This window comes from Diprion similis, chromosome 4 (genome assembly GCF_021155765.1).
Source record: "Diprion similis isolate iyDipSimi1 chromosome 4, iyDipSimi1.1, whole genome shotgun sequence".
Lineage (NCBI taxonomy): Eukaryota > Metazoa > Arthropoda > Insecta > Hymenoptera > Diprionidae > Diprion > Diprion similis.
In genome coordinates this window covers 26,378,669-26,404,881 of record NC_060108.1, presented here as the reverse complement: position 1 = coordinate 26,404,881, position 26,213 = coordinate 26,378,669, and the positions used below count along the sequence as shown (strand labels likewise).

At 40.3% G+C, this 26,213-nt stretch overlaps 3 protein-coding genes across 3 annotated transcripts; 2 read left to right on the top strand and 1 right to left on the bottom strand.

The window, feature by feature from the left end:
• Positions 1-1,183: 1,183 nt before the first annotated feature.
• On the top strand, positions 1,184-3,228 carry LOC124405749 (major royal jelly protein 1-like). The gene is made up of 3 exons (XM_046880917.1): positions 1,184-1,305; positions 1,384-2,314; positions 2,849-3,228. The coding sequence occupies exons 1-3, from the start codon at positions 1,267-1,269 to the stop codon at positions 3,073-3,075; spliced, it is 1,197 nt and encodes a 398-aa protein (XP_046736873.1). The 5' UTR covers positions 1,184-1,266; the 3' UTR covers positions 3,076-3,228.
• A 732-nt stretch (positions 3,229-3,960) lies between these two features.
• Positions 3,961-6,509, bottom strand: LOC124405750 (major royal jelly protein 1-like). The gene is made up of 6 exons (XM_046880918.1): positions 6,206-6,509; positions 5,721-5,988; positions 5,496-5,631; positions 5,058-5,248; positions 4,819-4,965; positions 3,961-4,544 (listed from the first exon to the last, which is right to left on the bottom strand). The coding sequence occupies exons 1-6, from the start codon at positions 6,379-6,381 to the stop codon at positions 4,332-4,334; spliced, it is 1,131 nt and encodes a 376-aa protein (XP_046736874.1). The 5' UTR covers positions 6,382-6,509; the 3' UTR covers positions 3,961-4,331.
• A 1,618-nt stretch (positions 6,510-8,127) lies between these two features.
• On the top strand, positions 8,128-26,213 carry LOC124405746 (ubiquitin carboxyl-terminal hydrolase 31). The gene is made up of 4 exons (XM_046880913.1): positions 8,128-9,273; positions 23,341-23,714; positions 24,082-25,492; positions 25,638-26,213. The coding sequence occupies exons 1-4, from the start codon at positions 8,416-8,418 to the stop codon at positions 25,755-25,757; spliced, it is 2,763 nt and encodes a 920-aa protein (XP_046736869.1). The 5' UTR covers positions 8,128-8,415; the 3' UTR covers positions 25,758-26,213.

The window sequence follows — 26,213 nt, the reverse complement described above, 5'->3', positions numbered from 1 at the left end:
AAAATAGAGCAAGCTCAAATTTGAGCTGGACTCGCATTGTCAACATTTTTTTTGCCGCACAATTGAAAAAATTATTCTATTAACTTGAAAATCTTTTTTTAGCAAAGAGAGCCGCAATGCAATTCGTGTATTAGAGTAGCGTGTTTTCTGCGAACAAATGACCTCAACTTTAGCAAAACCCACGGCGAGTATCTCCGATATCTTGAAACCGTATCGTTTTACCGAACTTTCTCTTACTTTTTTAATCGCCAAACATCGAAAGTCGTGTAACCATTATATCAAGCGGCAATTTGATACTACTTCCGCTACTGATTTAATTTTCGAACCTGATAGGACAGATCGTATTTCATCTTCAATGGAAAAGCCACAAATCACGAGTGAAAAGGCTACGATAACACCGGTTAACACGAATTTTGAGTCTGCGTTTCAGATGTTAAATTTTGATTTCCGTCACGTAATCGATAAAAGATAAAAATACTTTTATCAGATCAAGTTTGCTTTATTTACCAGCTGCTTATACTATCAACCAGAAACTTCAAGACTTATTTATCAACGTAAAAAAGACGAAAGCAAACTGAATAAGTAATAAATGAAGATTTTAGTTATTATTCAAAATTTCATTCATTTAAATAAAAAGTAGAAAGAAGAAAAAAATCTTTTTGCTTTGTCGATCTGTGTAATTAATATTTTATACATTTTGTGCTGAAATTTGACGTAATTTGTAGTCAAAACTACATGAATTGCATACTGTGACTTTTAAGTCTACGATATTCTTCATTCCCAGCAGCTTTTCAAAATGTGATCATCGCCTAAAATAAAATGAGATTCGATAATCGATACGACTAGCAATATCACGATGATTCGGGATTGTTGGAAGGTTTCGCAATCGGCGAAGAACCGGCGAAACAACGAAGAAGAGCGATTCACTTCCCTTCCGCATCCCTTCCTGTTTGCAATCTTATTTGTCAACGAATTTCATAGCTTTGGCAAACACGGACGAGAATGGCACGGATACTTCCGCCAAGAGTCTGACGTTGCAACGCGGTAAAATAACGCAATGAAAGACTGAATGAAAATAATGATCACTGTCGTAAAATCGAGGCAATCACGTCGTGCAGAGTTCGTAATTCCTTGTCGCAAGGCCGGGTTTCAACATCCAAAACAACAATAACAGCCACTCTGAAAAGCGTATAATAAGAAAAACAGTAAACAAATAAAACGGCGGTCAAGCGTCGACTATATATAACCCCGACGAAGGAATTTCACATGTACTTTGGTCGTTTCATCAGTTCCACACGTTATTCGGTAAGTACTCAAGACCTCCGTCCCCTTAATTTTCTCCTCAAGGCTGTTTAATCTGATTCGCTTGATTCCCCTCGGCAGATCCGAAACAGGATGAACCGATTCCTCCTGGGCGCGCTCTGCGCGTTCGTCCTCTCACTGGGATGCGCCTCCGCCTCGATGTCCTGCGACAAGCAGCTGCTCCCTGACCTGACGTACACCCTATCAGGACAGAACCTAGCCTGGCCCTGCGCCAGCACGAAGACCATCTACGAGACGAACGGACGCTACGTACCTAAGAACATCATAGCCACCCGAGTTCAGATATACAAGGATGAGGTCTTCGTCGCGATGCCACGGTTCAAGGTCGGCGTTCCCTTCACGCTCGGTATCGTTTCGCTGAAGAACAAGGGCTGCGCAGCAACGATCACGCCCTTCCCGTGCTGGTCGATGCAGGAAGAGGGCAACTGCGGGGCGATCCAAAGCGCCGTCGACCTCTTCCTGGACGCCCAGGACATCCTCTGGGTTCTGGACGCCGGGATCGTATACACCCTGGAGCCACAACCTGTGCGAAGGTGCGCGCCAAAGGTCGTCGGCATCAACGTCAAGACCGGAAAGGTCGTCAAGGTAGTCGACCTTAGCACCCTCGTCTCCGCCGCCTCCAGGCTTCAGTACCTCGCCGTCGACCTCGCCGAGGACGGGCGCATATTCCTTTACATATCCGACGCCGCCACTCGCGCCATCATCGTCTTCGACGTCCTTGGGAACCGTGGATTCCGTGTCGTTTTACCCAAGGCTGTAACCCTCGGATGCGCCAGACGCGATGTCCTCTACCTCGCCCTTGTAAGAAAACCCTGCGGTGCTACTGTTCTCTATTTCACTTACCTAAGCTCCAGTAGGATGTTCAGCATCAAGACTGCTCATCTTCGCAAAGGATCTACCAACGGTGCCGTCGTTGATGTCGGCGTAAAGAACGCTAAGATTGTTCTTCTTGGTACCGACGGAGGCGCGGCCCTCTTCTTCAGGAACAAGGGTGAGTCCATAAGACTTCTTCAAGAATATAAAGCAATTTGCAATCGGACCAGTCGCCAATCGAATCTTCGATTGGTAACAGATAATTCTGATTCATTGTCTAATAATTGCGCGCTTAATGGCACCAAGAATATCGACTTCAAGGTGCATGTATGAAAATTAGCTTCATTACCATTTGCATGAGTCAATATCGCGTCCGGTTGTGGTCATCAGTTCCAATTTTGGACTGGTCTGTACTTCATTAGTTCACAAGAGACCATTAATGAAAATGAAATGAGTAGAATTTTTCATCGTAAGCGACTTCTCGAACAAATGATTTAGAGTCAAACGATATATTGCTAGTCAATTTTCGATCGAGTGATACTCGCAAAAAATCATTCGTCAAAGACTTACACACGAATTGGTTATCAACGAGTGTTGCCATATGCATTCGTTACGCTTGCAGGTAAAAATAAATGTATTGCTTTCGACATTGTACCGTATAAGTTATTGCGCAACTCAGACATCGAGGAATTCAAATTCGTTTTATTTTCAGGCGAGTCCGACATATACATGTGGAACACGGACACCTGCTTCAAGAGCGACAATTTCCTCCTGGTACAAAAGGGCGGCGAATGTCGTCTTGCCACCGGCGTTGTTCCCGGATACAAGAGGCTGATGTGGGTCATCGAGAGCAACTTCCAAGACTTCATTCAGAACACGATAGGCTGCGCTGGAGCATCCGTGGTCATTCATCCCCTCGTTAAATCTTGCGATGACTAAATTTCACAAAACCGTCGACGCTTCCCGGACGAAATAATAAAATGAAACATTCGAGATCGGATTGAACGATTCAACCTAGTGAAATCGTAAAAAAATTTCTGTCACACAAGTTTCTTTTTTGTTTTGTTTTGCTTTTTCGCCATCTTTTTTTTGCCGTTTCGTAATACCTATGTGCGTACAGAAATAGAAAAGTTCAGCTTGATATATATATATATATATATTCAACGTGATATTCTAGTCAAATTTCATGCTTCGGCTAATACCGTTTATATACGTTTGTGTAGTTATATTGGAATGTTGTAACATGATGTTCAGTGACGGATAAAAAACAGGTGGACAAACCAGTCCCGGAACTTGTCTTACCGAGTAAAAGAATAATCCGATTATCAATGAAACAGTTTATAAAAGTCCGCGAGTCCAGGCATCCTGAATAGATTGGTTCTTCATCATTCATCGTGTGAAATAGTAGGGCCAGTTTATTCAACGTCAACAGTTTTACAGCTGTTGATTTATGACATAGCAAGAATACAACAATTAATGCAGTAACTGAGCGAGACGTTTTTCCCATGATTTTCCTTCCATATTTTTTCAACTTTATCCCAAAAAATTGGTATTTTTTTATTTCTTCAATACTATCCTGAGTCTCGTATACATGTGATTATGAGTTCCACCCCAATAACCATGCGTACAAGTGTTATTATGACTGATGAGTGTAAAATTCTGTACTGATAGTCGCCTGGCGCAACTTTCACCTAATTTTGTACCAGTCCCATGGTCGGTAATTGTATAATATAACGTATATGTATACATAAAGATAATATAAAGACACAGAATCTGATCTCGATTGTGTCAATATCATACAAATAGCGCAGTGTTCAAAATTGCGTAATAATTATCTAGACACGTTATACATACGTAATCCATGTATCGAACGGCGATCGTGGCAGGCGATATTTAATTCTTTAAATCGCACTACGTGAGTATAAGCCAATATTTTAATATCACGCGATTGTCGTTGCAGGCCAAATAAGCCAACCGACAAAGAAACTTTGCCTTGACTATAGCCTTTCAAAAATAAATGCGCCCAAGAATAATTTACATACTGCCAAATTTGACATTTGCAGTTAGCCAAATGGAAGGCTTTCGATACTAAAAAAAAGCGTAATCGGTGGACTTTGAACAAGTAAATCGTGTCTCAAGTAACCCTGCAGGCTTGTGATAATCGTAAACGTTTTTGTAGCGGTTTATGCGGAAGTTCACAAAACAAACGGTTTATATTTGTAAACTTTTATCGTGCGTTGTTTAATCGATTTGCGGTTTTTCCATCCGACGGCATCCTCCGAGTGCTTCGGGCCTCGCAGGGGATGTCTTTCGTTCACAATAGCCCAGACGTTCTTCTGGGAATCCAAGGCGTAGTCAGTTATGCTTGGGATAGTTTCAGACTGCAGCTGGATCCTGTGGCCCTCCGCCTGATCGAAGATCCAGTGAAGAAAAAGAAAAGATAGAGCCGTTAAAACGACGTTAATCGACCATCAGTCGAGTACGTACTCAAGTATCGGATCTGTTTCAGCTATGGCGATCAAACCTAACGACCTTGCAATTAATCACACCTGTGCTTATCGATATTCTACAACTATTTATTATCCCATTACCAAGTAATGTGAACGATTGATCGACGATGTGAGTAATTACTCGACATGTTTCCAACCGACTCTTATCGTTGATTAACACAGATAAACTCGCCTCTAACTTTAGCCTCGAATCCCATCTCACGCTTGCGATTTCCGTCACCAAGAAGTAATGCAGACCTCCTCGAAGGTCGCAAATCAGTCCGGACGACGAACCCATCTTCGATCCCACCCGCGCGACGGAAATCTCGCTGAGCGATTCCTGTAAAGCAGTTTTACTTTTGTGTTTTTCTGCACCGCATATCATTTTATGTACAGCTATAATCAAATTTCTTTACACGATTTTAAACTCACATTTTTCAGCAGGCCAGCCGGGGGCACTCCTTCGTTTCGAATACTGTCCAGGTCTATGCTGAACAAATCGTCAGACTGGTATCCGGTCAAATACATGATCGGACTCTTCCGGGAAATCGCCAAGTCAGTGATAAAGATTTTAGGGATGTGGGGTTCACTCGACAGCTTCAGTTTCCACCAGGTCCTCTGGGCTGGGGAGGCGTATGTATAAAACAAAAGATTTATTGTCCATATAATGCATGCTACGTTGTGACAGACTCGGGATCAAACAAATTTTGAAAGCTCTTGTGACCGTCGAAATAATTTAAGACTTGAAAAGGTGTTTTTTAATTGCGGGTCACATTTCTGGATCCAATATCGCGGACGGAAAGAATGCATCTACACACTTCATGCAAGACCACATATACAGTTAAAAGTTCGTAGGTAACAAGTGCTCACTTAAACTGTAAACGATTATGCTCTGGCCTCCAGGATCACTGACGTAGGCTTGAAAGCCGCGTTGACCAATGATTGGGTCCACAACGAGGCACTTCAAATCCCGAGGCGAAATGTTCTGCAATTCTGTTTCGGCGACCTGAATCGAAAAGCGTCTCAAATGAGTGCAAAATACAACCCTCGATAAAAATTTTCCGATAGTGGTGAATACAATTTTCGTTTTCACACCTTTTCGTTTCTTCGTAAATCAAAGACGACAATTTTCGCGGAACACTGATGGCTGCGGGTGGGTGCATCCAGAATCCAAAGCCTTCCTCTGCCGTCAGAGTCTAATCCGGTAACAGACTGTAGATCCTTGCAAACGCCTTCCTGCTGAGATTTCGAATCCGGAAACGGAAGCAAGTCACCAGTCACCGTTGCGAGTTGCAACGGGTTTCCAAACTCCGGCCAGGCAGCTTCGAGCAGCGTGAATTTTACCTTGGTCGTTTTGTCCCACCTGTTTGCAATGAGCAATACATTAATTGCGTCTCATTTCGCCAGGCGAACGGATCAAGCATTCACAAACGTGATTAAATAGTATTATGTTGTTCTAGATAACTCTTTACTGCATACGATCATTGATTTGACACGAAGTTCACGGCAATTTTATCAGTGAATTCGTTCAGCGCCTTACTACAACTGATGGTAAGAGAAATGTATAATTAATCCTGAACCTGGGTACCGCGAAGTAAGCTTTGTTCCTCCATATGGTGAACCTCCATATTGGAACATTCTGAGGAAGCCCGATGGTGGAAAAATTCCAAGCGAAAGCTTCCAGGATCACAGAGTATGGGTCGAGGATTGGAAGAAGAATCGTCAAAACTAAATGACTTACAGTTAGAATTGGCATTTTCAGTGGTAACGTTGGAGGAAGACTAGGTTAATGAGCCGACTGACTCTCTTCCATCATGCCTGGTTATTATTTGCTGATATAGGCGCGGCATTTTCAGCTGTCATAAATTGTGCTGCGGTTGTAATACATATTCATGTATCAAATAAGTACACCGCGGAAAGACGAGAATCTGTATTCATACATTATATTCACCGAGTCACTGACCGCTTGAATCCTACTTTGCATTCGGTTTACCAGTAATACCGCTATAATATATAATTGCATTGGAAATGAATTGCCACCAGCGAGCATATTTTTGTTATGTGAGTTTAAACTTGAGTATCAATAATTCAGCCGCTATTTGAGACTGGTTTCGACGTGTGCTAACGACGTGTTTTTCGAGTGCTAACAAATAATAAAAGAAATTTTGAATAATTACGTGAAAATATTATACTTATAAATGAGCATCAAAGTTGTTTAAAAACTCGTCTGTGAAGTACTTGAAATTACTGAAAATATCCAGACGCATATAATTAATTACTCCAACAAGAAATTATGTTTGAGAGTTCAATTTCATTTTTACTTTTTGCAATGCACATAGGATGCAGGTACAATGTACGCATTTATACACGAAGAATAATTCAGAACATCTTGCTATTGCATGTATGATTATGTTATTATTGCAACAAAACCTCGAATAAAGTCACGTTCTAATAAATTATCGTCAAGTCTAACAAATATTAGTTCAAATAATATTTATTAGACGTAACATTGAAACATATCGTTGTAGCCACGACGAAACTGCATCATCTAGCCGTGGCTTCTATCGCGATAATTACTCTATAAAATCGAATAAAAAGAAATTCAATTGACCGACCGAAATTATCACGTGCTGGTAATTAGTTGCACGTGTTACAGCACAATTGCTGTTAGTTGTTTAGTTAGTTAGAGGGATCTTTTTTGTAAATTGGAACCAAGCTATATCGAGTCATAACCAAAATATACATTTTTTTACAAGTGGTTCTAATGAGAAATTCATTTATTCAACAATTGCAAAAGTAAGTACAGTATTAAATAGAGAATCGGTTATTCTACTATGTCGGTAGCACATTGTGATGGTAAGTCACTTCCTATAACAGAGAGAATATTCAGGTAAAAAAAATATTTATTCATCATAATTCACATGAAGAGAAAATTATTAAATCGACGATCCCTAATAAAATTCGATAAAAATGACGATTATAGTCCAAGTAACTTTACAGACGCCGACGATAAAACAGTCAACTCCTGTGTATAACCATAGAAGATGATTGTCTTACCATCGAGGTCCGTAGAGTTACTTGGATTATCATTGACGAGTGCGTTTCGAAATTAACTAGCAGCGCTAAAAACTCCCTAGGACAGAGACAGAGCTAGTCAAAAACTCGGCAGCGCAAAAGAAATAAGAGATTGCTGATAACACTGGTAGCTAATTTCGGAACGCATCCTAAATTGAATGCTGGTTTGACGTCACACTGAACTTACCGACTGTCGGTAGGTGAAGAAAATTGCATGCGCACAAGTGTCGGTAAAACAGGTCTCGATTCTTGATAAGCAGTTGACCTGGTAGTTCACTACGAAATCCGCAAGAGCGCGCTAAAGTCCTGAGCCACGATGAGTATGTATGTACGTAATTCACCGCGTATAGCGCGACACGTGACTACGAGAGGCGAAATTGCGACGCGGCGTGGCGCCAGCATCGGGCTCTAGTAAAAAGGTTGCAAATGGCCGCTGTGCACCGTGGACTGTGTGTACTTGTGTAGTAAAGACTAGAAGGAGGAGGAGCTGATTGTGAGCAGCCTGATGTCGAGTGCGTGTCGTGGCGTAGTGAGTAGGTGAATAAATAAGAATATCGGTATATCGCGAGATGTGATGCCTCCAAGAAGGGTGCGGTGAGTGAATATCCATAGGTGCGTGTCGCGATTCGAGAATGTCTTCGGACTGGCGTTGATCACCTCGCGAGGGTTATCCAAAAGCAGTAAAAGCAGGAGCGAGTCGCATGTAATCGAAGTAATGAAACCGGTGTCGGAGAGCGAGCTGGGCGTGGAAGAGGTTAAAGTCGTCTCAAACTCAACGGCGGCAATCCGGGTTGACGGGGCGACGGACGGAGGGACGCGAAGCGCGGAGAGCACCAGGTTCCGACGGACCTTCACGCTGCCGAAGAACCCGTTCCAGACCGCGGCGAAGATGTCGAAGCGTCGGGTTAAACACAAGGACAGCGGACAGCAGCATCAGCATCAGCCGGACGCGAACGCTCCCCAGGGACAAATCCACCCTGGCGGCGGCTTTTACGCGACGGGCGAACGGCAGCCCGGGAAAAAGATCTTTAGACGGCCCTCGTGGAAGAAACTGATAAACAAAATGGTCCAGCACATGTCGAGCGTCGGGGTCCAACAGAAACCCTCGAGCTGCGACGGGCTGAGCCTCTCGGCCCACGACCTCAGGGTGCCGCCCCCCAGGCCGGCGCACATTCCGCCTGACCGCGTGCCCGGGGTGATCGGGCTCAGGAATCACGGCAACACCTGCTTCATGAACGCCGTACTCCAGTGCCTCTCCCACACCGATATACTCGCCGAGTACTTCGTCCTCGACCAGTACAAGGTCGACCTCTCTCGTCGCAATAAGCTCAACTCGAAGAAGTACGGGACCAAGGGTGAAATCACCGAGCAACTCGCCCTGCTACTCAAGGCCATATGGAGCTGCCAGTACGACCCTGAAATGAGCACCGCCTTCAAGAGTGTCGTCGACAAGTACGGGAGCCAGTACAGGGGCAATCTTCAACACGACGCGCAGGAGTTCCTGCTTTGGCTACTGGACAAGGTTCACGAGGATCTCAATCAGGCGACGAAGAAGAAGTACAAGATCATCAAGGTGAGAGATTTTTCATAAATCATGTACGATTATCAACCACGATGTCTAGCTTACCTTTCCAAGGGATGGAAAAAAAACCTGATTTCTGTTAACAAAAATTCACACGTTGGATTCGGCGATTGATGATTAACTCGACATTGCAGCGCCTTGATCGAATATTCATTTTCGTACGTAAACAAACTACAAGGCTTTTTTGCTTTTTTTTGCAGAAACGTGTCCGACTCTTCGTAAGTATTACGAGAGTGCTAATTGTAAGTTGTATTGGGAATAAGGAAGAAGCGTCGATCGTGCAATGTTCAAAAACATATTCTGTATGAATGAATCATCATTCGAACTCTGAACATCAGGGTTACACGTTACGTCATAATTTTAAACGGTTAGCAGTCAAATATTCTTGAATAGAATTATCCGTCGTCATTTTCTAGTGTTTAGAAAACTCTCGACTATGCGAGTATTACGTTCATACACAGTATAGAACCTCGTCGAGCGAAGCGCCCTTGAAGTACGAACCTGGCTCCGGAAAAAACCACTTTACGTACTTATAATTAGTTACCTCGTTGTGTTTCAACTCTTTTCATTAATCGATTTCCGGGCATATGGAGCAATTCGATTTATTATATTTTAGGACAAACCTGAATCACTAAAGCAGTCCTCATAGAATCTTAACCAATGTATTGAAAAAATTTGTAACAAAGATCTTGCGATTGGATGAAGATAGGAGAAAGACATCTCAATTTTGTCACCCTGTGCTTGATGTCGTAAAACAATACACGAGGCTTAGTCATTTCCTTTTCTTTATTGTGCTTCGATGGGGCAAATGCATCGTATTCTTCTTAATACTTTTTTCACGAGCGTATGATGTAAACTGTTTAATATTCCGCCGTTTATAAATAGATCCGTCTTTCGTCAGATATGGTCCGTCCCCGGCATGCTGCCGGGCTCGTCATCTTCTAGAACATTGCAGACACACAAGTACATCCGTCACTCGCGCACTTCCCGCTTCCCTCTTCTCCTTATTATCGTCATTGTTAACGCGTCCTGCAAAACTCAAACGTTTACGTACAATTCAACACAACCTTTGCACCGTCGTATATATAACGAGTAATATTGTGCTTGCACAGAGTCTGCTGACAAAAAAATACCACATTTTCACAATAGAACGTATAAACTAACGTGTGCGATAACTTCTCGAGTATAATTACGAGTTCCAATTAACGCAAATATGCTAATGAGACGTAACAAGTAAACGCGATCGTCCCAAAAACATTCGCACATGTCTACTACATACCTATAAGCATTAGTATCATGTTTACACTATTCTCGTACTGCTTACTCATCGTGTCCTTGACCAAAAATTCTATGCATCTAACAGGGAACGAAGTCTGTTCACGATGGTTATGATGCTGTATGAATTATCCAGTGACCCCCCCCCCCCCCCTTATCAAAAAAAAAAAAGTACACGACGTAGGGATCTTTGATGTCCGCTGCTGAATTGCAATATATGCTCTTTTTCTTGCATTTCCTACATAGAATGCAGAAATCGGTAGCTTACACCCGGTGTCCTTGGGAAGACAGTAAGTCACAGCGGGTACGTGGATACAGCATATTTGTTACAATATGATGCGAGACGGAAGGCCGCAGACGGATAGGCGGGACGGAGACGTCGGTTCGACTGCGGGTTGGCCTTCACCTAAATTTATTTTGCGTTCGGAGAAAATAAAACATCGTTCGTGGTCCTTGCTCGCTGTATGTCAATAAAATCGGTTAAACATGCACAATACCGATTTGTCAGGATGAAGTTGGCAACGTTATTGTGACGATGAATGTTCAGGAGAAGTCGCTGATCAGCATCTCTGTCACTTTATTTTTTGAAATCTAGTTAACCATTATCAATAAAAAACCAACTCCTTGAAAGTCATCCTAAACTTGCTTAATAATGATTTGTTTCTCCGGATGTATCTTTACGCTAACGTTACTAACTTCAGCCTCATTCCGATTTTTTTTTACGCGCTTTTTTTCGCACACTTTATACTCTTCCATAAAATCTGTACATCATATAAATGACGGTGGAAAAAATATTACTTCCAATAAATCTATCGGTTATAAAAGCGATTCTCTTATTATGTTGTGAATTTGAACCCGCTAACAGACGGATTTTAATTGGAACTGTGCAGCTGCACACCCTGAAGCGCCAAATAAAAACGTCTCCTTAAGCAGGAATTCCTGAATGAGAGACAGAATTGCCAATTAAAATTTCTTGACGATTAACGGAACGGTTCAACGTTCATCATCGTTCTCGCTGGCCGCTCTGGCTGCTGACGTTGCTCGACTCGCATTCTTTCTCTCCGCACATATTTCTCGTCTCTGCTTCTCCGCAACGCAGTCTACACACTGCACAGTGCTCCGGGGATGACTTATAATTAATTACTCATTAACTGCCACTAGCTCATCTCCTCCTCCGCGTATATTGTCATTTTCCTGCGTAAGTCAAAGGCTAGGAAGAAACACGATCAGAATTTTTACCATCGTACGATAAGTGGTACAAATAAAATAATAGTTGGGGCTCCCTATTTCTCTGAAAGTATCCAATTTAAAAAAAAAAAAAAAAAAAAAAAAATTCTTGTTTTTGTTCCCCATAAGCACCCCAAAACTTAAGATTTTTCCCAAATGTATCATAAAGCAGTCAATTTAACCTTAAAAAACTCATTTTTTCAGTCATTTACTTTCTACTGCCTAAACTAAAATGGATTTAAAAGATTATTTACATACTCAGAACTTAACATAGGAACAAAAAAAAAAATACATCGAATCTCGAAACTCTTGTATTTTACAAATCCATAAGTTTTACGTTTCAAGTGAGTCTCGTTGTCTACGGAATATCTGCACACTTTCCAAAATATTTTTTACCTACATTTAAATATAAACATTGTTTTCAAACAACAAAATTGATTTGTTTAGTTCATTTTAGTTGATGAAAAAAAGTAATAATTTAAAAATATGAAAATTTTCAGTACATATCTTACATTCGAAATTTTGTATCACCTCCCAGCACGTTAATATTAGCTTAAAAATATTATATTCGCAGGTTATGTTTTTTTTTCCCTCTAATATGAACACATTTTTAGGGTGTAATCGTAAAAAAAAATTCAAAACGACCAAAATAATAGACACCCTAGTGCCTATCTAATTTTGCTCTGTTTGGTCAGTAGTATGAAAAAATATTGGAACCCTAATCCCCCCTCCGCCGATTTTCACAAAGCTTTCCCCTATTTCTTCTAAAATCACCTGGTTTGTTGGGCAGTGCTAAGCCCGTAATATTACACACAATAAAACGAGAGAGTATGTCGTGGTTTTCCCTCGATTGTTTACTCGGATTCGTCAGCGTAGTTTCCGACGAATACGAATGGCAGGCATACTGACAATGAGTTCGTGCAAGCTTCCTGGACAAATATAGTCTACGCATATACAGCTAGTTTAATGCGAGTATGTACATATCAGTGGAGGCGGTAGCCACCGTTTGTTCGGATCCGTTGTTTCATCTAATCTCTTCGTGACCGCATACATATTTTTTGCTTTTTTTTTTTTTTTGCTCCTGTAATAGCATAAACGAATTTGGAGGCAGAGAGGGATTTAGTGTCACGCGGATTTAGATGTAACATGTAAATACCAAATTTTTTTTTTTTTTTTCTTTTATTCCTGGTTCTATGCAAGATGATGGAATGAGTTATACTTGTGACCAGTTTGTCCACAACTTCTTATTATTATCGCGATCAATGAATTTATTAATGATTAGCTGCGCATGAGGAGAAAACTGCGACTCATTATATATATATATATATCTCCGAGAGTCTCTCTGCTGCTGGATAAATTGCAGATACATGTATTATATGTATATATATATGTATTCAAATATATGCAATGTGTGTTGTTATATATTATATATATATATATATATAGTAATATACGTATAGCTCGTTTAATTAGAAGTGATTACATCGGTTTATTTTATATATATAACTTATCACCATGACAAACTTACTGAATGATTGACTTACTGACTGACTGACTGACTGAATGACTCTGTGACTTCTCGGACACAGCAGCGAGTGTAGAGTTCATTCACTTCTCGTACTGCTATGGTACTGCTACCTACCTACCGTCACTCATTATTTTTACGTTATATACACTTTCTCGTTTGTTTACTACAGTCACTATCTATCTACACTAATTATCGTGAAAGTTATGTAAGTTCTGAATTTGTTTTTTTTTTTTTTTTTTTTTTTTTCTTCTATTGGTTTTGTTACTTCTTTATTTACTTTTACATAGCTTGTGTACGTTACATCGCTGGGTTTTTCTTTCTGATTCTCATATTACAAATCGAATATCTTTGGTCAAATATTTTCAACTTGTTTATCTTATTCGATCTTGAACCACACAACATTATTAATTCCTTTTTACTTATATGCGGGGATATTGAAACGATCTGGAACGTAATGGTTATTTTTTAATACATTGTTGCAATTCTTTCCGTATATACATATAAGGTATGGCATTTGATGTAAGTGATAATAAGTAATATAAAACAAAAGATTAGTCACCAAGCGCGATCTATATCCATACCATGATACGTATAATATTGTTAAAATGTCCAACTCCCTTTTATTTTATTTTCAATCACAATTCATACGCATAGCATAGCTTATTGTTTCACCGCCGCAAATGAAAGAAGAGAGAGACAGAGAGAAAAAATGAAGGTTCGAATTTACTGCGGGTGAAATGTGTCGTTGAAACAACGGGAAGGAAAATCTTGAGATTATCATTCTCGTAAGTTTAAAATTACATTCATCGCGGTTCGAGATTCGTTCGACCACTTTCACCAGATCGCTCCTTGTTTCGTAATTTTCATTCGAAATGAGAGAGGGAACGGGTCAACTAATATTAACTAATGGTACACGGTGACCGAATAATAACGCTGGGAAAAATACGCAATTAGCCGTTAATCGTCATTGCAATATTGCTGCAATAATCGTCGGACGATACTTTATTAAAATCATGTTTCATTTCTGCTCACAAGACTGTGGAGAAAAAAGAAATGGAAAAAGTATCGTTACGATGATGTCATCATATAACCATTCATTAAATATATTATCATTATATATATGTATTTAAATATACTACGTGGTATGCCTAAGTATGCTCGTTATGTCTGCAGCAGCCGCGGCGGTAACGGTTGTAAACTTTTTCTTCTTCTTTTTCTTCTTTGAGTGACGAAAGATCTGCAAAGAAACATAAAACATACAAAAGGTGAATAGGAAGAAAAAAAAAATACGAAGAAAAGGATCACGATAAGTAAATACTACACCGTCACCTTACGAATTACCGCACTTCTTGTATGATCTATTCTTATTATTACAATGTCTCGCAAACCACAAGAGTTTTCTTCTCGCGCTCTTTCTCATTTAGAAACTGTATGGCAAAAATTTTTTTAAGCACTTTTTTTTTTCTCTCTTTCTTATTCTTTCTTAACATTTAAAATCATTCAGAGCGGCGACAATGTCGCGCTATCTTACTTTATACCTACGCGAGCGTGCTGGAATATGCGTAAGAATAAGCACGTTGAGGTGGCAGTTTTCGCGATAAGAATGCGGTGATACCTGAAGCCTGAAGTTAGCTGCGTGTTTGCGCATATATTTATCATATTTGTCCCTGTATTTGTTCGTCAGGTTGTATCAACGCACGAGGCTTGAATGTACGCGTAGGGAATGCACGTCAGTTAACCACTACATCGTTATTTCTGAATGAGGAGGTGTCATTTCGAAACGGTATAAGGTTATAAATACACACAGGAGGATATTCATGACATATCCATAATAGGGAAATTTCTCAAGGATTACAACCTGCTTATTGACGTCGTGGCAGGACTTTCCAATTACCAAAGCCGGAATAATGTTTATCGTTATTCTATTCTCGGTGCTTTCCTTTGTTCGTAATATGTTTTTTTTAATTTCAGTATTTAAAAAAATTTAATCACTCCAGAGATTGATAAATTAGCTGAAACTTTGTCAGCAATAGAAAAATGCAAAAAAAATAAGAAAAGAGAACTATACTTTCTACGAATGCAGGAGCTTTTTTAGGTAAATAGAGATAATTTGTAAATGAACACCCGATATGCGAACTGTATATCCAAGCGGTGCGTAAATAGACCGAGAATGACTCGCCGAATCCGGCCTTCGAATTCACCGAAAAGTCCGCTTCGTCGGTTTCTTGTCTCATGTTCTGGTTCGCGTTCTTTATGCATACGCACGTATGCGCTGGATCGAAACCAAATTTCCAGAAATACGCTTGTAGCAAAAGAGAAACTCGAATGCGCCGATTTGTATAGTAATATGTAGGTATGTATATCGCATATACTTATACATTGTAGATACGTAAAAACGGGTGGAGGGAGGACGAAATATTCGCTGGCTAGCGTGACGCGTCCCACTTGCCACACGGTCGTTGCAATAAGTGACTAAGTATACGTAAATAAGAAAGTCGATATATTCAACACGGGGCGCGCGTTATGCCTTCAGGGATAAACGAAAATTGTAGGGTAGATTCCTTATGAAAATACAAAGCTAATTGCCCTTTACAGAAACTTCGAGGGACCGATAGTTTCCGAGTTATGGAACGTTGAAGATCCGCCAATCGCCGGGCTGCCACGTGACTCGGGTGACGCCCCCGCCGTCTTCCGATTGGTCGAAAGCTTGAGCGGTCTCTAATTCGAAAACTATCGGTCGCACGGCGTTCGCGCAAAGGAACTTTGGTCACGAATTATCGTCGGCTATCCACCCTCAACGTTTGACAGAGCTTCAGCAGTTTTTCTCTCTTTGACTTGTGCTTCGTCTCTGATTTCTACACCTCTTCATCATCCGTTGTCTTGATAATAATTAAATATGTAAACTCCGGGAACGACGGCGTAGTGAATCATCGTTCCAGCCGGCGGGCGAATTGTGTAGTCGGTGGCGGAGGATTGTTACGTGTTATGACTCCGTGACCATGCCTGCTTCTGCTGCTCCGCCGGCGCGAAGGTCGTGCTGATGTATAGTAAACGAAAACAAGCCCATGTCATACCCACGCTCATATTATTATTAACATATAGCTATTCCGGCGAAAAGGAGCAGCGGCAGCAGCTTCGCTCGCTAACAACAACATAACCTAACGTAATCCTAACCTCAAATATATACAGACATCGCGCAATCGAATCTGGATTGCAATCAGAACTCGAAATTGCAGGTCTTCAAACATGCCGCTTTGTCGTTTGATCCTCTCGGTTATTGTTAGACGGTGATAATCGAGATGGTTATTCGTACGTAAGGATATTACAATTATAATAACGATTATAACTCGCGTATGCGCGTTGCCTTATGCGATTCAGAGTCTCTGCAGAAGTAGCTCCGGTTTCCATGGGCTTTTACGCAGTTTTACTGTCCATGAAAGAAGAAATGAACACCGCTGATAAATAGATAAATAGATAGATGGATAGATGGATAGATAGATAGATAGATAGATAGATAGATAGATGTATACAGTATAATGTATATTATGTCGAGTTCGTAACTCGTTCGAGGTTATGGTCTCGCGTGACTGTGAGGTGCTCAGGGTGTCGGTGCGGGACTGATCAACCGTGCCAAGGCAGCTTTAATACTTTACAATGTGTGTACAATGTATATACGGCACACAACACGTACACATTCGTGCGATAAGCAACAAGGATCGAAGCAAAGCCGTAGCTTTGGTTATATTAAGCTTCGAATACAATCTAGAAGTCACGCCTTATAGAGATCGATTTCATTGTCACATTTAAACGAATCAGGCGAGATTGTACGGGCTTGCATTGTATGTTACATATATACATACGTACTTGTAGCTAGCAGCTGTATACGGTTGTTATAACTCGCTGTACAGTCTCGTGTTTTACATAATTTATTTTGCAATGCGACGTCACGCGACAGCAACGTTTTATCAGCGAAAAAATATGGAGCGGAGAGAAGAGAGAGAGAGAGAGAGAGAAAAAAAAACATTGAAAGTCGTTTCAATTAGTCGAAAATTTGTGTACTAACGACCGTAACAACCGTTAATATACATATATATATATATATATATATACACACACTACAGTCCAAAGGTAGGAAAGGGAATTCAAGTCTCACCGGTGCTGCTTGCCTGCGCAAAGATTTTTCGCAACGAACCGTTTTGTCAGAGGCGTGGAGAGAGAAAAAATTCCCTCGGGGTAAAGAAGTTGTATATAGTACAAAAAACTGTGCAGTGATATTAAAACAACAAGGCGAAACGCGGTAGAGAACACTTGTAATATGTTGCTAAATGGAATATTAGACGTTGCTTCAAATATTATTTCTGCACGTATTACGATTAGTGTGAAATTAGGTTTGTTATGCAGAATGAATGTGTTACAGAATAACAATAACAAAAATATAATTAAACATTATTATTTCCAACAATTAGTACTATTATAATATTATATTGTATCACCGTTTCATAATAACAATATGACGATGATAGGTATATTCTCTCGTTAATCGCAGTGCATTTTCATTTAAAGCTGTGGCAGTTTAGCACGCGGCTAATACGTCGCGGAATTCCGGTCGTCCTGCAGGTGCTGAGGCAGTGAATTACATAGCTAATCAGTGACGCGTTTCGTGCACCGGCAGTTTATCGCTTGTCCAGACCTCCAGGTACATCGTCCATGCATGCATGCATGCATACATGCGATAATACATTATTTTGTCCACGTAATGGTGACGTCATTCAACGCCTCCCCTCGTGTCGTGTACATATATGATGCATCCGAGTGACATTGACCAAGAATAAAATCCCAAGAGATCCTACGTTGATACGTGTAATGCACATATTACTCTATATGCCTGCGTAAAGAGAGGTCAGCCTACTGATAAAATGTTACAATTACATACCTTTGGTGTCGGGTTGAACGAGTTTTTCATCGGTCCAGGTTCACCTGCCTGTTATAGCATTTCCGGTTCAATTATATGACGTACCTGTACCGCAGCGATTTATGAACATGGAACTTCCACTAATGGGTTTCTTTGTATAATATTATGGGTCATTCCTTGCCGTAAATGGATTGTACACTTCGTGTGTAGATATATATATATATATATATATGTTATAATTTATTATATTGTATATACATTACACGGTATTTAACCTTGATAAGAAATTTAAACCTGTTTCATAAAACATTAATTAAGAGATCATTGAATCAGATAGAGTTGTCGTGGAGATTTTAAATAGTGTCAAGATCTTAGGTACAGTGTGAACGGTGTGTGCTGCAGGTTTCCGGCTGATGGAAAAAAAATACGTCGTCTACCTTTACCTACAACGTATATATATATATATATATATATATAACTAAGGAAAATGGGATCGCAACTCTTAAGTCTTCTGGGGGTTCTGGTAATTTAATTTTACCCTCTCTGCACAGCGGCTTAATGGTTAGGGGTCGTGCATCAGCTTTGCGGTTCTGAGAGTGAAACAATCCTCGAAGGCAATTATTGTGTATCGTCGAAGCTGGCGAAAGAAACTGTCGGGGGGGGGGGGGGGGGGGGGGGGGGGATTTGCAATTTTTTTTTTTTTTACTGAGTTTAAAGCTGCTAATTTTTGAAAACGTGAATTATCTAATTTTGTTTCATTATGATTTACTGCATTTCAGAGATTTCTAAAATTAGGAATTAAATCTTTACAATGACGTTACTAACTTCAACCTCATCTTTAATTAACAACCGACAATTCAATTCCAAAATCTTCGTTACACTCGGCGACGTTGCAGTCCTGCAGCTCCCACGACTTGTATTGTATATACATCTATTATCATATGTATGTACATACATTCGCCGGACGGTATTCCAATGCCTTATGTCATGTGTACACTGACTCGGTTGATTTTTCGGGGTCAGGAACTTTGAACCCGAGTTTTATTCGATGAAGACAATTAGCTATGGTCATCCGAATGACTGCTTAGTTCGTTCCTCCGTTTGTCGAGCTTTATTCATATCATAGTCTTCGCGTGGTCTTTTATTTTCTTCATCTTATGCCCTGACTTGAGTTGTCCCTCTATACAGATCTCTATATATCAATGGTTACTGAACGCTTGAGGAAAAATCCGTTTTGGATGATCATTTTTATCGTAGATAATTAACTACTTCATCAGTTGGTCGATGCTGATAGCTTAGAAGAAATCGGAGAAAGATTATTCTTCGATGTCTCATTGTACGCATGATGCATACCTCATGACGATTATGATGATTTAATAGCACACAGTGGCTAATTTTAGTTTACTTCCGATGCACTTCCGGTTTCTCCGCTGAGGCTTATTTAGTTTATTTATTTGTTTTTTTCTTACTTCCTTCTTCAATTTACGCCACGCCTCTACCGCCGCACTTCCGCTTTCGCTTTTGTACTCGTTATGTATATAGAACAACTATAAAGGGTCGCACCCTGTCCCTGCGACACAGGGACCCTGTATGTATATGTATATATATACTGGATATATACATATTTACCTAAACGAAAACTATTTTCGGATCACGGTTGTATACGATATAATTCACTGTATAATAACCGGATGTGATAAATTCTCTAACTCGAATCATAATTTTATAATACATTGTAATATTTTCGTCAAACGTAACTCTCAAATTTTTTATTCAATACAAGAGAAGAAAAAATTATTATAATGCAAATTTAGAATATTTTTTAACATTCCAACTTAGAACTAAACACTCCGCGTAAAATGGCAAAATAATGTAGACTTAAAGAAGAATAAGCACAAGACAAAAAAAAAAAATGAACACCGTGATTCGACGGATTCGTAAACTTCCGGTGTACACGTGGTATTATAATTCACTCAAGAATGACCACAGAAAACTCCGGTCTCTTTCCCTTTCCACTAGCCAGGCAGTATTTTGAGTTTATTGAACCACTACCCGTTTTAATACGTTTTAAGACGGATCAATATATAGCTATATACGTATAACATGCGTTCAGAGACAGACAGGCTGTCTGTGTCAAGCACTGCGCGCTTTCTCGCGAGGAGTGTCAACGTTCTTTGGAGTACAGTTGTACGGACGTTAAACAAGAATAATAATAATAACAACAACAATAATAATAATAGAAGTAATAAAAATAATTCTTTCGCAACGAGTGCAAAGATCCTTAATACAGAGCGAAGATTTTCTTATGCGAGTCTCAATTTAATAACATCAGTTTTAATTTATCGATGATACATCGATGTTTGAGAAAAAATAAAAATCATTTCTTTACGTGGTGATGAATAGATTTCAAGTTAATTGAAATATCGCTTGATTTTAACAAATTTTAAGTCCTAAGTTTCAGTGGAATGAAAGATTTTTAAAAATAAAGTATATGTTCGGTATGTATTTTAATTGTTGATAAATCGCGTGTAATTTATATATACATACAACATATTGTATAAATTAACGAGTTTGAGTTATGACGAGTACGAATATAATATAAGTTTTTAAGCATGGTTAGTTCTCCTATAGCAAAACTGCATAAGACGATATTGAAGAACTGCAACAGCGTTAAATCGTGATTAACAGCGTCTCTGTTACGATCATTTCTTTCTCTTTTCTTCCTTCGTGGCGCAGAACCACACATATCAAGACGACTCGACGGTTGATTATAACGTGTAATCAGATGATACGGTACATATCGTACGTGTATCTCTTATTTATCATTCCATACACTTAATACCTACATAATATACGTATATATGTACGATTAAGACTGCACGTGTGCGTTTGTTTTACAGCTGAATTCCTCAGGCGGAGATATCAGGTATACATATAATAAAGTAACTGGGTCTGTCGATCGGCTCAATCGTGGTGCATGATAGTATCGTGGCGCCGTCGTGATTATTTCGCGATGCGATAAACATGACGTGCAGTGGATCCGATGCATCTGATCAATTATGTCGGTATAATGCATACGAATTACCTATATCTCGGGGTTTTAACCTCCGCACGACATTTGATAATAATTATGACAGTAACAACAACGATGGCAAAAGTAACGAGTTATCATAGAAATTTTCATAATTAACTAAATCTCTCTCATCGTGCAGCGTGTAATGATAATATGTATGTATATAGACGCATCGTGCAGGGCTATTGCACGCTGTTCTATATATAGAGTAACTCGTTGAAAGCAGTTAGTATATGTATGTATATATGATATGCATGCATGCATTGGCGCTCTGTGTAAGGAGGAAGGTACGGTATATATATAATATGCATATATTCATATGTGTATGTAACTAACTTGAATGACTTACTACTTTGCGGACCGCAAAACGTTTTCAACATCCATTCCGCTGTGACGCCAAACACGTGCCGTTGTAACTTAACTTGTAAAAGTCAGCAGACAGCTGACGCAGACTCGGGCCGATGATGGGCGCATCTATTATTGTAATCGCCTGTTTAAACTATATAGGTGAACTTTGTGCTCTGGAAGATCGAGCCGAAATTTACTTGCTACTTGGCTCAACCACGTCTACGCAACGAACGCGGCTTGACGTGGCAATAATTGGATCAAGGATAATCCTGAAAACGACGTAATTTCAGCAAACTTAGAATCATAATTATAATATCAATTATCGTTTATTAATTGGAACGAGGTTCTGCACTAATTTACACATTATTATTTTTTGAACGTGAAATTGACACAACTGAACCGAATAAGCAATGCTTGATGTGATGTTTTTTTTTTTTTTTCTTTTTAACAACACAATATCATGCGACTTGAATTAAACTATCATAATTCTCTCGCGGTTCACGCATTCCGCAACGAGACTGATTGATACGTGGAACACGAAGGAATCAATACTATCTCAATATTATATATTTTAGTTAGTTCCTTAAATGTAGACCGCATTGTATTATAGCGTGGTGATCGTAAGTAAAGGAGCAACAAATTTTTGTGCACTCTATTCTTGGTTCTTGGCTCCAGCGTCTATTACTTGATGATGCATTTTTTATTCCTTGGCTGCGAGCCTCTTATCTTTCGAGATCCTTGGACTACATACAACATGCGCTGCTGCTCTGCCATTAGAGCTGCACGACTTGCTTGCTTGCTTGCTTGCTTGGTCAGCGCCAGAAACAGCACCGGCATTTGTGTTACATGTTATAGGTATGCTAGAGAGTGAGTGAAAACCACGTCTGCAGGACGATTTCACCTCATGAACAAGTCTGGGCACGACCGAGCTTCGGTGGTGGTGCAGCGCCAAGAACCGTGTGCCAATTATCAAGTGCGCTGTCATTGATCGTCAAAGTTTGTACAATGTTAACGTATACGAATTGCATACGTTGAAAAATGTTAATTGAAAACGAGGAAAATTAGTCGACAGTTTCCGAATTTTACCATGCAACACAAATTTCTTCTTTTTCAATGAAGATGATATTCTCCAATTCGAATCGAGACATGAAGTATATATCACAAGATTAGCATTAAAGTTGATATATTCATGCGGGATGTACTCGTATAATTCATGAATGTTAAATATCGTCGTCATATCAGAAACGTAGGTCTGCTTAGGTCTTGTATATACGCAGACCTGTAATTACGTAATAATTCGCAACGCAGCAGCATTTGCCGAAACATGAGACTACAATAACATAACATTTATATATTATGTAAAACGTGTTTCCAGATAACGATATTATTATAAACCACATTGCTGAATTTGTTAAATGTCCAGTTTATTCTACCTGAAATATTTCCTATATATACGTATATGTCATGCGGATTTTGTGTATGCCTTATACCTGTAACAGATTTATATTGTTATACAATATTCTTCAACGTGTTAAATTTTTTAACTTAAATGCAAAATACATACGACACATTTCTGTTTTATCAGTCGATAATACGCCCAATTTTTATATGAATAAAAACTTTATTTTATGAGGCAGTTGATACGCACGATATGTGGAGAAATTTTAATTCGTTTATCCTTTGATCAATTTTCAGAATTCTTTTGGAAGACCGGACGACATTGTGGCGGCGGAAACGCTCGCGAATCACGTGAGATGCAACAACTCCTTCGTCCACGCCGTGTTTCAAGCACAGTTCCGGTCGAGTCTGACGTGTCCGCGATGTCATCGGCAGTCGAACACCTTCGATCCGTTTCTCTGCGTCTCGGTACCCGTGCCGCAGAATCACCGACAGATAAGCCTCTTCATAAACGTTCTTTACACGTCGCAACAACCACGTCAAGTCAAGATCGGCGTGAGCGTAAATCAGGCAGCTAACGTCAAGGAACTTCGCGAAATCCTGGCCAGCGACACTGGAATTAGTGAGGATCATATGCTGCTGACGGAAGTTCACGACGAAGGATTTCATAGGTGAGAGTGTGATTCATGGAGTGAAGAAATCGGCGCTGCCGCCTTACGTCTGGCAACCCGTTGCACTGCAACGCACATCCGGTTTGCCTGACCGCAGGAATCTTTAACACAATTCAACTGAATAACAACACAAACCGCCAAAACTTCCGCCGCGATTTTGTTTCAATCATTAAGAATATCTAAGGATTCTTTTTATGACATCCTTCTTTATATATCAATTCGAGAATTGCAGTTGTGCAAAATATTTTTTCTCCTATTTCCTTAGTCTCGAGAATTTGACTGCGATTGTACTCTGATGATTGTTAATATATAATTAACTATATGCTGATCTTATGGGATTCGCTAATGCAAAAATAATCATTTTCAGAACATTCTCCGACTGCCAACCACTTTCTGTGATAACGGAGAACGATCCTTTGTACTGCATAGAATTACCGCAGCTCAAGGAGCCGACGGAGCAGGCGTACATTTTACTCGTATGGATAAACGTCCTGGTGAAAGGGGATTTAAGGGAACGATTCGGTAGTCCGTACACGATGCAGGTGTCGAGGGAAACCTCGTACGAAGACTTGCAGAAACTTCTGCTCAAGGAAATGCACACGACATTGTCCGAAGACGTTCTCACGTCGAGCCAAAGTCCGGGTCTGTTCAACATCAGGGTGGCTGACCCGGCCGCAACCCCCGTTCAGGACGAGCATCCCTGCATAGATCCCTGCGTCGAGCATCCTCTTTACACTGAACAAATCGAGCAGGCGCTGGCTCTCTGTGCGGACGACTCTGGACCTCAGCACGTAAAGCTGATCCTCGAATGGGACGAGGCTACCAAGGGGAACATCATCCAGGATGATTCCGACCAAATCGAGGAACACGCCAGCGTTAAACAGTTAAAGACCAACTCGGAACAGGGTGGAGTAGTGACGCTCGAGGAGTGCTTCGACCTCTACACCAAAGCCGAGATCCTGGGGGCGGAAGACGCTTGGCACTGCCCGTACTGTAACAGGAAGCAGGAAGTAGTCAAGAAGCTGGGACTTTGGTCCCTGCCCGATATATTGGTCATACACTTGAAGAGGTTTAAGCAGCAGTCGAAGCAAAGGTCGACCTCGAAGCTCACGACGCTGGTCGACTTTCCGCTTTACGGTTTTGACATGACACCGCATCTCGCTCACAACAATATGCAGACGCATACGAACCTAACGATGCTCGGAGGGCTTGGATGGTCACCCTGGAAGAAGCCCAGACCCAGGCAGAATCTTCCGAAGTACGACGAAAACGTCTACGATCTCTACGCCATATGCAATCACCACGGGCAGGATCTTCAGGGCGGTCATTACACGGCGTTTTGTCGGAATCCTTACGACACTCAGTGGTACTGCTTCGACGATACCAGAGTCGAGGCTGTCACCGACACAAATTTGATAACTAATGCGGCTTACATGTTGTTCTATCAGAGGCGAGGACTCACCAATAATTCCGCCGGCAACTCGTCCGCAGCTTCGACGAGCTCAGCTGGGTCGGGACTTGATCATTGGGTAGCGAGAATGCCACCTTTTCATTTTAGTAATAAGAATACCGCCAGTGTTGGCAACAATAAACAGAGCAAATCTCAGGAGGTTTTGTGCCAGGATAAAATCGTCGAGGAAAAGAATTTGAACAATTTCAACAGAGGTTGTCGCAACTATGCAACTCTTCAACCCAAAAAACGCAACGTCGCTACTGAAACTGAGACTGGCGAAACTGATCATTATTCCGACGACGAAGCGCCGCCAAGGAGAGAATGGGTAGGTAAAATAATCGGTCTACGTGTCTTAATATTTTTCTATAAGATATTACTAATTTAAACGGAGTCTTCATCTCTGGCTATGAAAGTTCCTGTATAATGCGTTTCATATTGTTTATGATACAATAACTGGTTATGCATTTCAGGCCTCGCCGAAGCCGGTAAGGAAGACGTCATCCATCGCACTGACTCCCCTTCTTCCAGCTGTGATTCACGATGAAAACGGCGAACCGGAACCTGCAGTGATACATGAATCTACTTTGTAACACACGATCTAAGTCGGGTGTTGATCCGACGTGTAAGCGTGGCTTGGACAATGCCGTTGAAAATCGGATTTAATAATGACAAAAATAATTATAGTAATAATAGGAATATAAGCGAAGGTATATTATATACGAAAAAGTCTGACAAACTGATTTAATATTTAAAAAGAAAAAGACAGTGAATATAAGTCTGGGGTTTTTTGTATTTTAATCATCATCGTACGGATATGTTATAATTGTATCGATTCGTCTAATGATTGACATTTAACTGGTTATTAATAATAATAGTTATATAATAATACAGCATAGTTGTGTACAGTTTTTGGAAATAATTACAAAAGATCTCATAACAATTATGCTCTTTCGAAGCTATTTCTGATTACGAATTTAAAGTATACATATTACATATACAATATACATATATTATATTCTATTCTATTATATTATCGCATACGATCT

What these genes read in the sequence shown, in the direction of transcription:
- LOC124405749 (XM_046880917.1), top strand. Translation starts at nt 1,267, where the DNA reads ATGTACTTTGGTCGTTTCATCAGTTCCACACGTTATTCG. An exon ending in TCAGTTCCACACGTTATTCG is followed by an intron (nt 1,306 to 1,383) that starts GTAAGTACTCAA and finishes TCCCCTCGGCAG; the next exon opens with ATCCGAAACAGGATGAACCG. An exon ending in CCTCTTCTTCAGGAACAAGG is followed by an intron (nt 2,315 to 2,848) that starts GTGAGTCCATAA and finishes TTTTATTTTCAG; the next exon opens with GCGAGTCCGACATATACATG.
- LOC124405750 (XM_046880918.1), bottom strand. Translation starts at nt 6,381, where the DNA reads ATGCCAATTCTAACTGTAAGTCATTTAGTTTTGACGATTCTTCTTCCA. An exon ending in CATAATCGTTTACAGTTTAA is followed by an intron (nt 5,249 to 5,495) that starts GTGAGCACTTGT and finishes ACGCCTCCCCAG; the next exon opens with CCCAGAGGACCTGGTGGAAA. An exon ending in ATTCGAGGCTAAAGTTAGAG is followed by an intron (nt 4,545 to 4,818) that starts GCGAGTTTATCT and finishes ATCTTCGATCAG; the next exon opens with GCGGAGGGCCACAGGATCCA.
- LOC124405746 (XM_046880913.1), top strand. Translation starts at nt 8,416, where the DNA reads ATGAAACCGGTGTCGGAGAGCGAGCTGGGCGTGGAAGAGGTTAAAGTC. An exon ending in CACGACGAAGGATTTCATAG is followed by an intron (nt 23,715 to 24,081) that starts GTGAGAGTGTGA and finishes AATCATTTTCAG; the next exon opens with AACATTCTCCGACTGCCAAC. An exon ending in CGCCGCCAAGGAGAGAATGG is followed by an intron (nt 25,493 to 25,637) that starts GTAGGTAAAATA and finishes TATGCATTTCAG; the next exon opens with GCCTCGCCGAAGCCGGTAAG.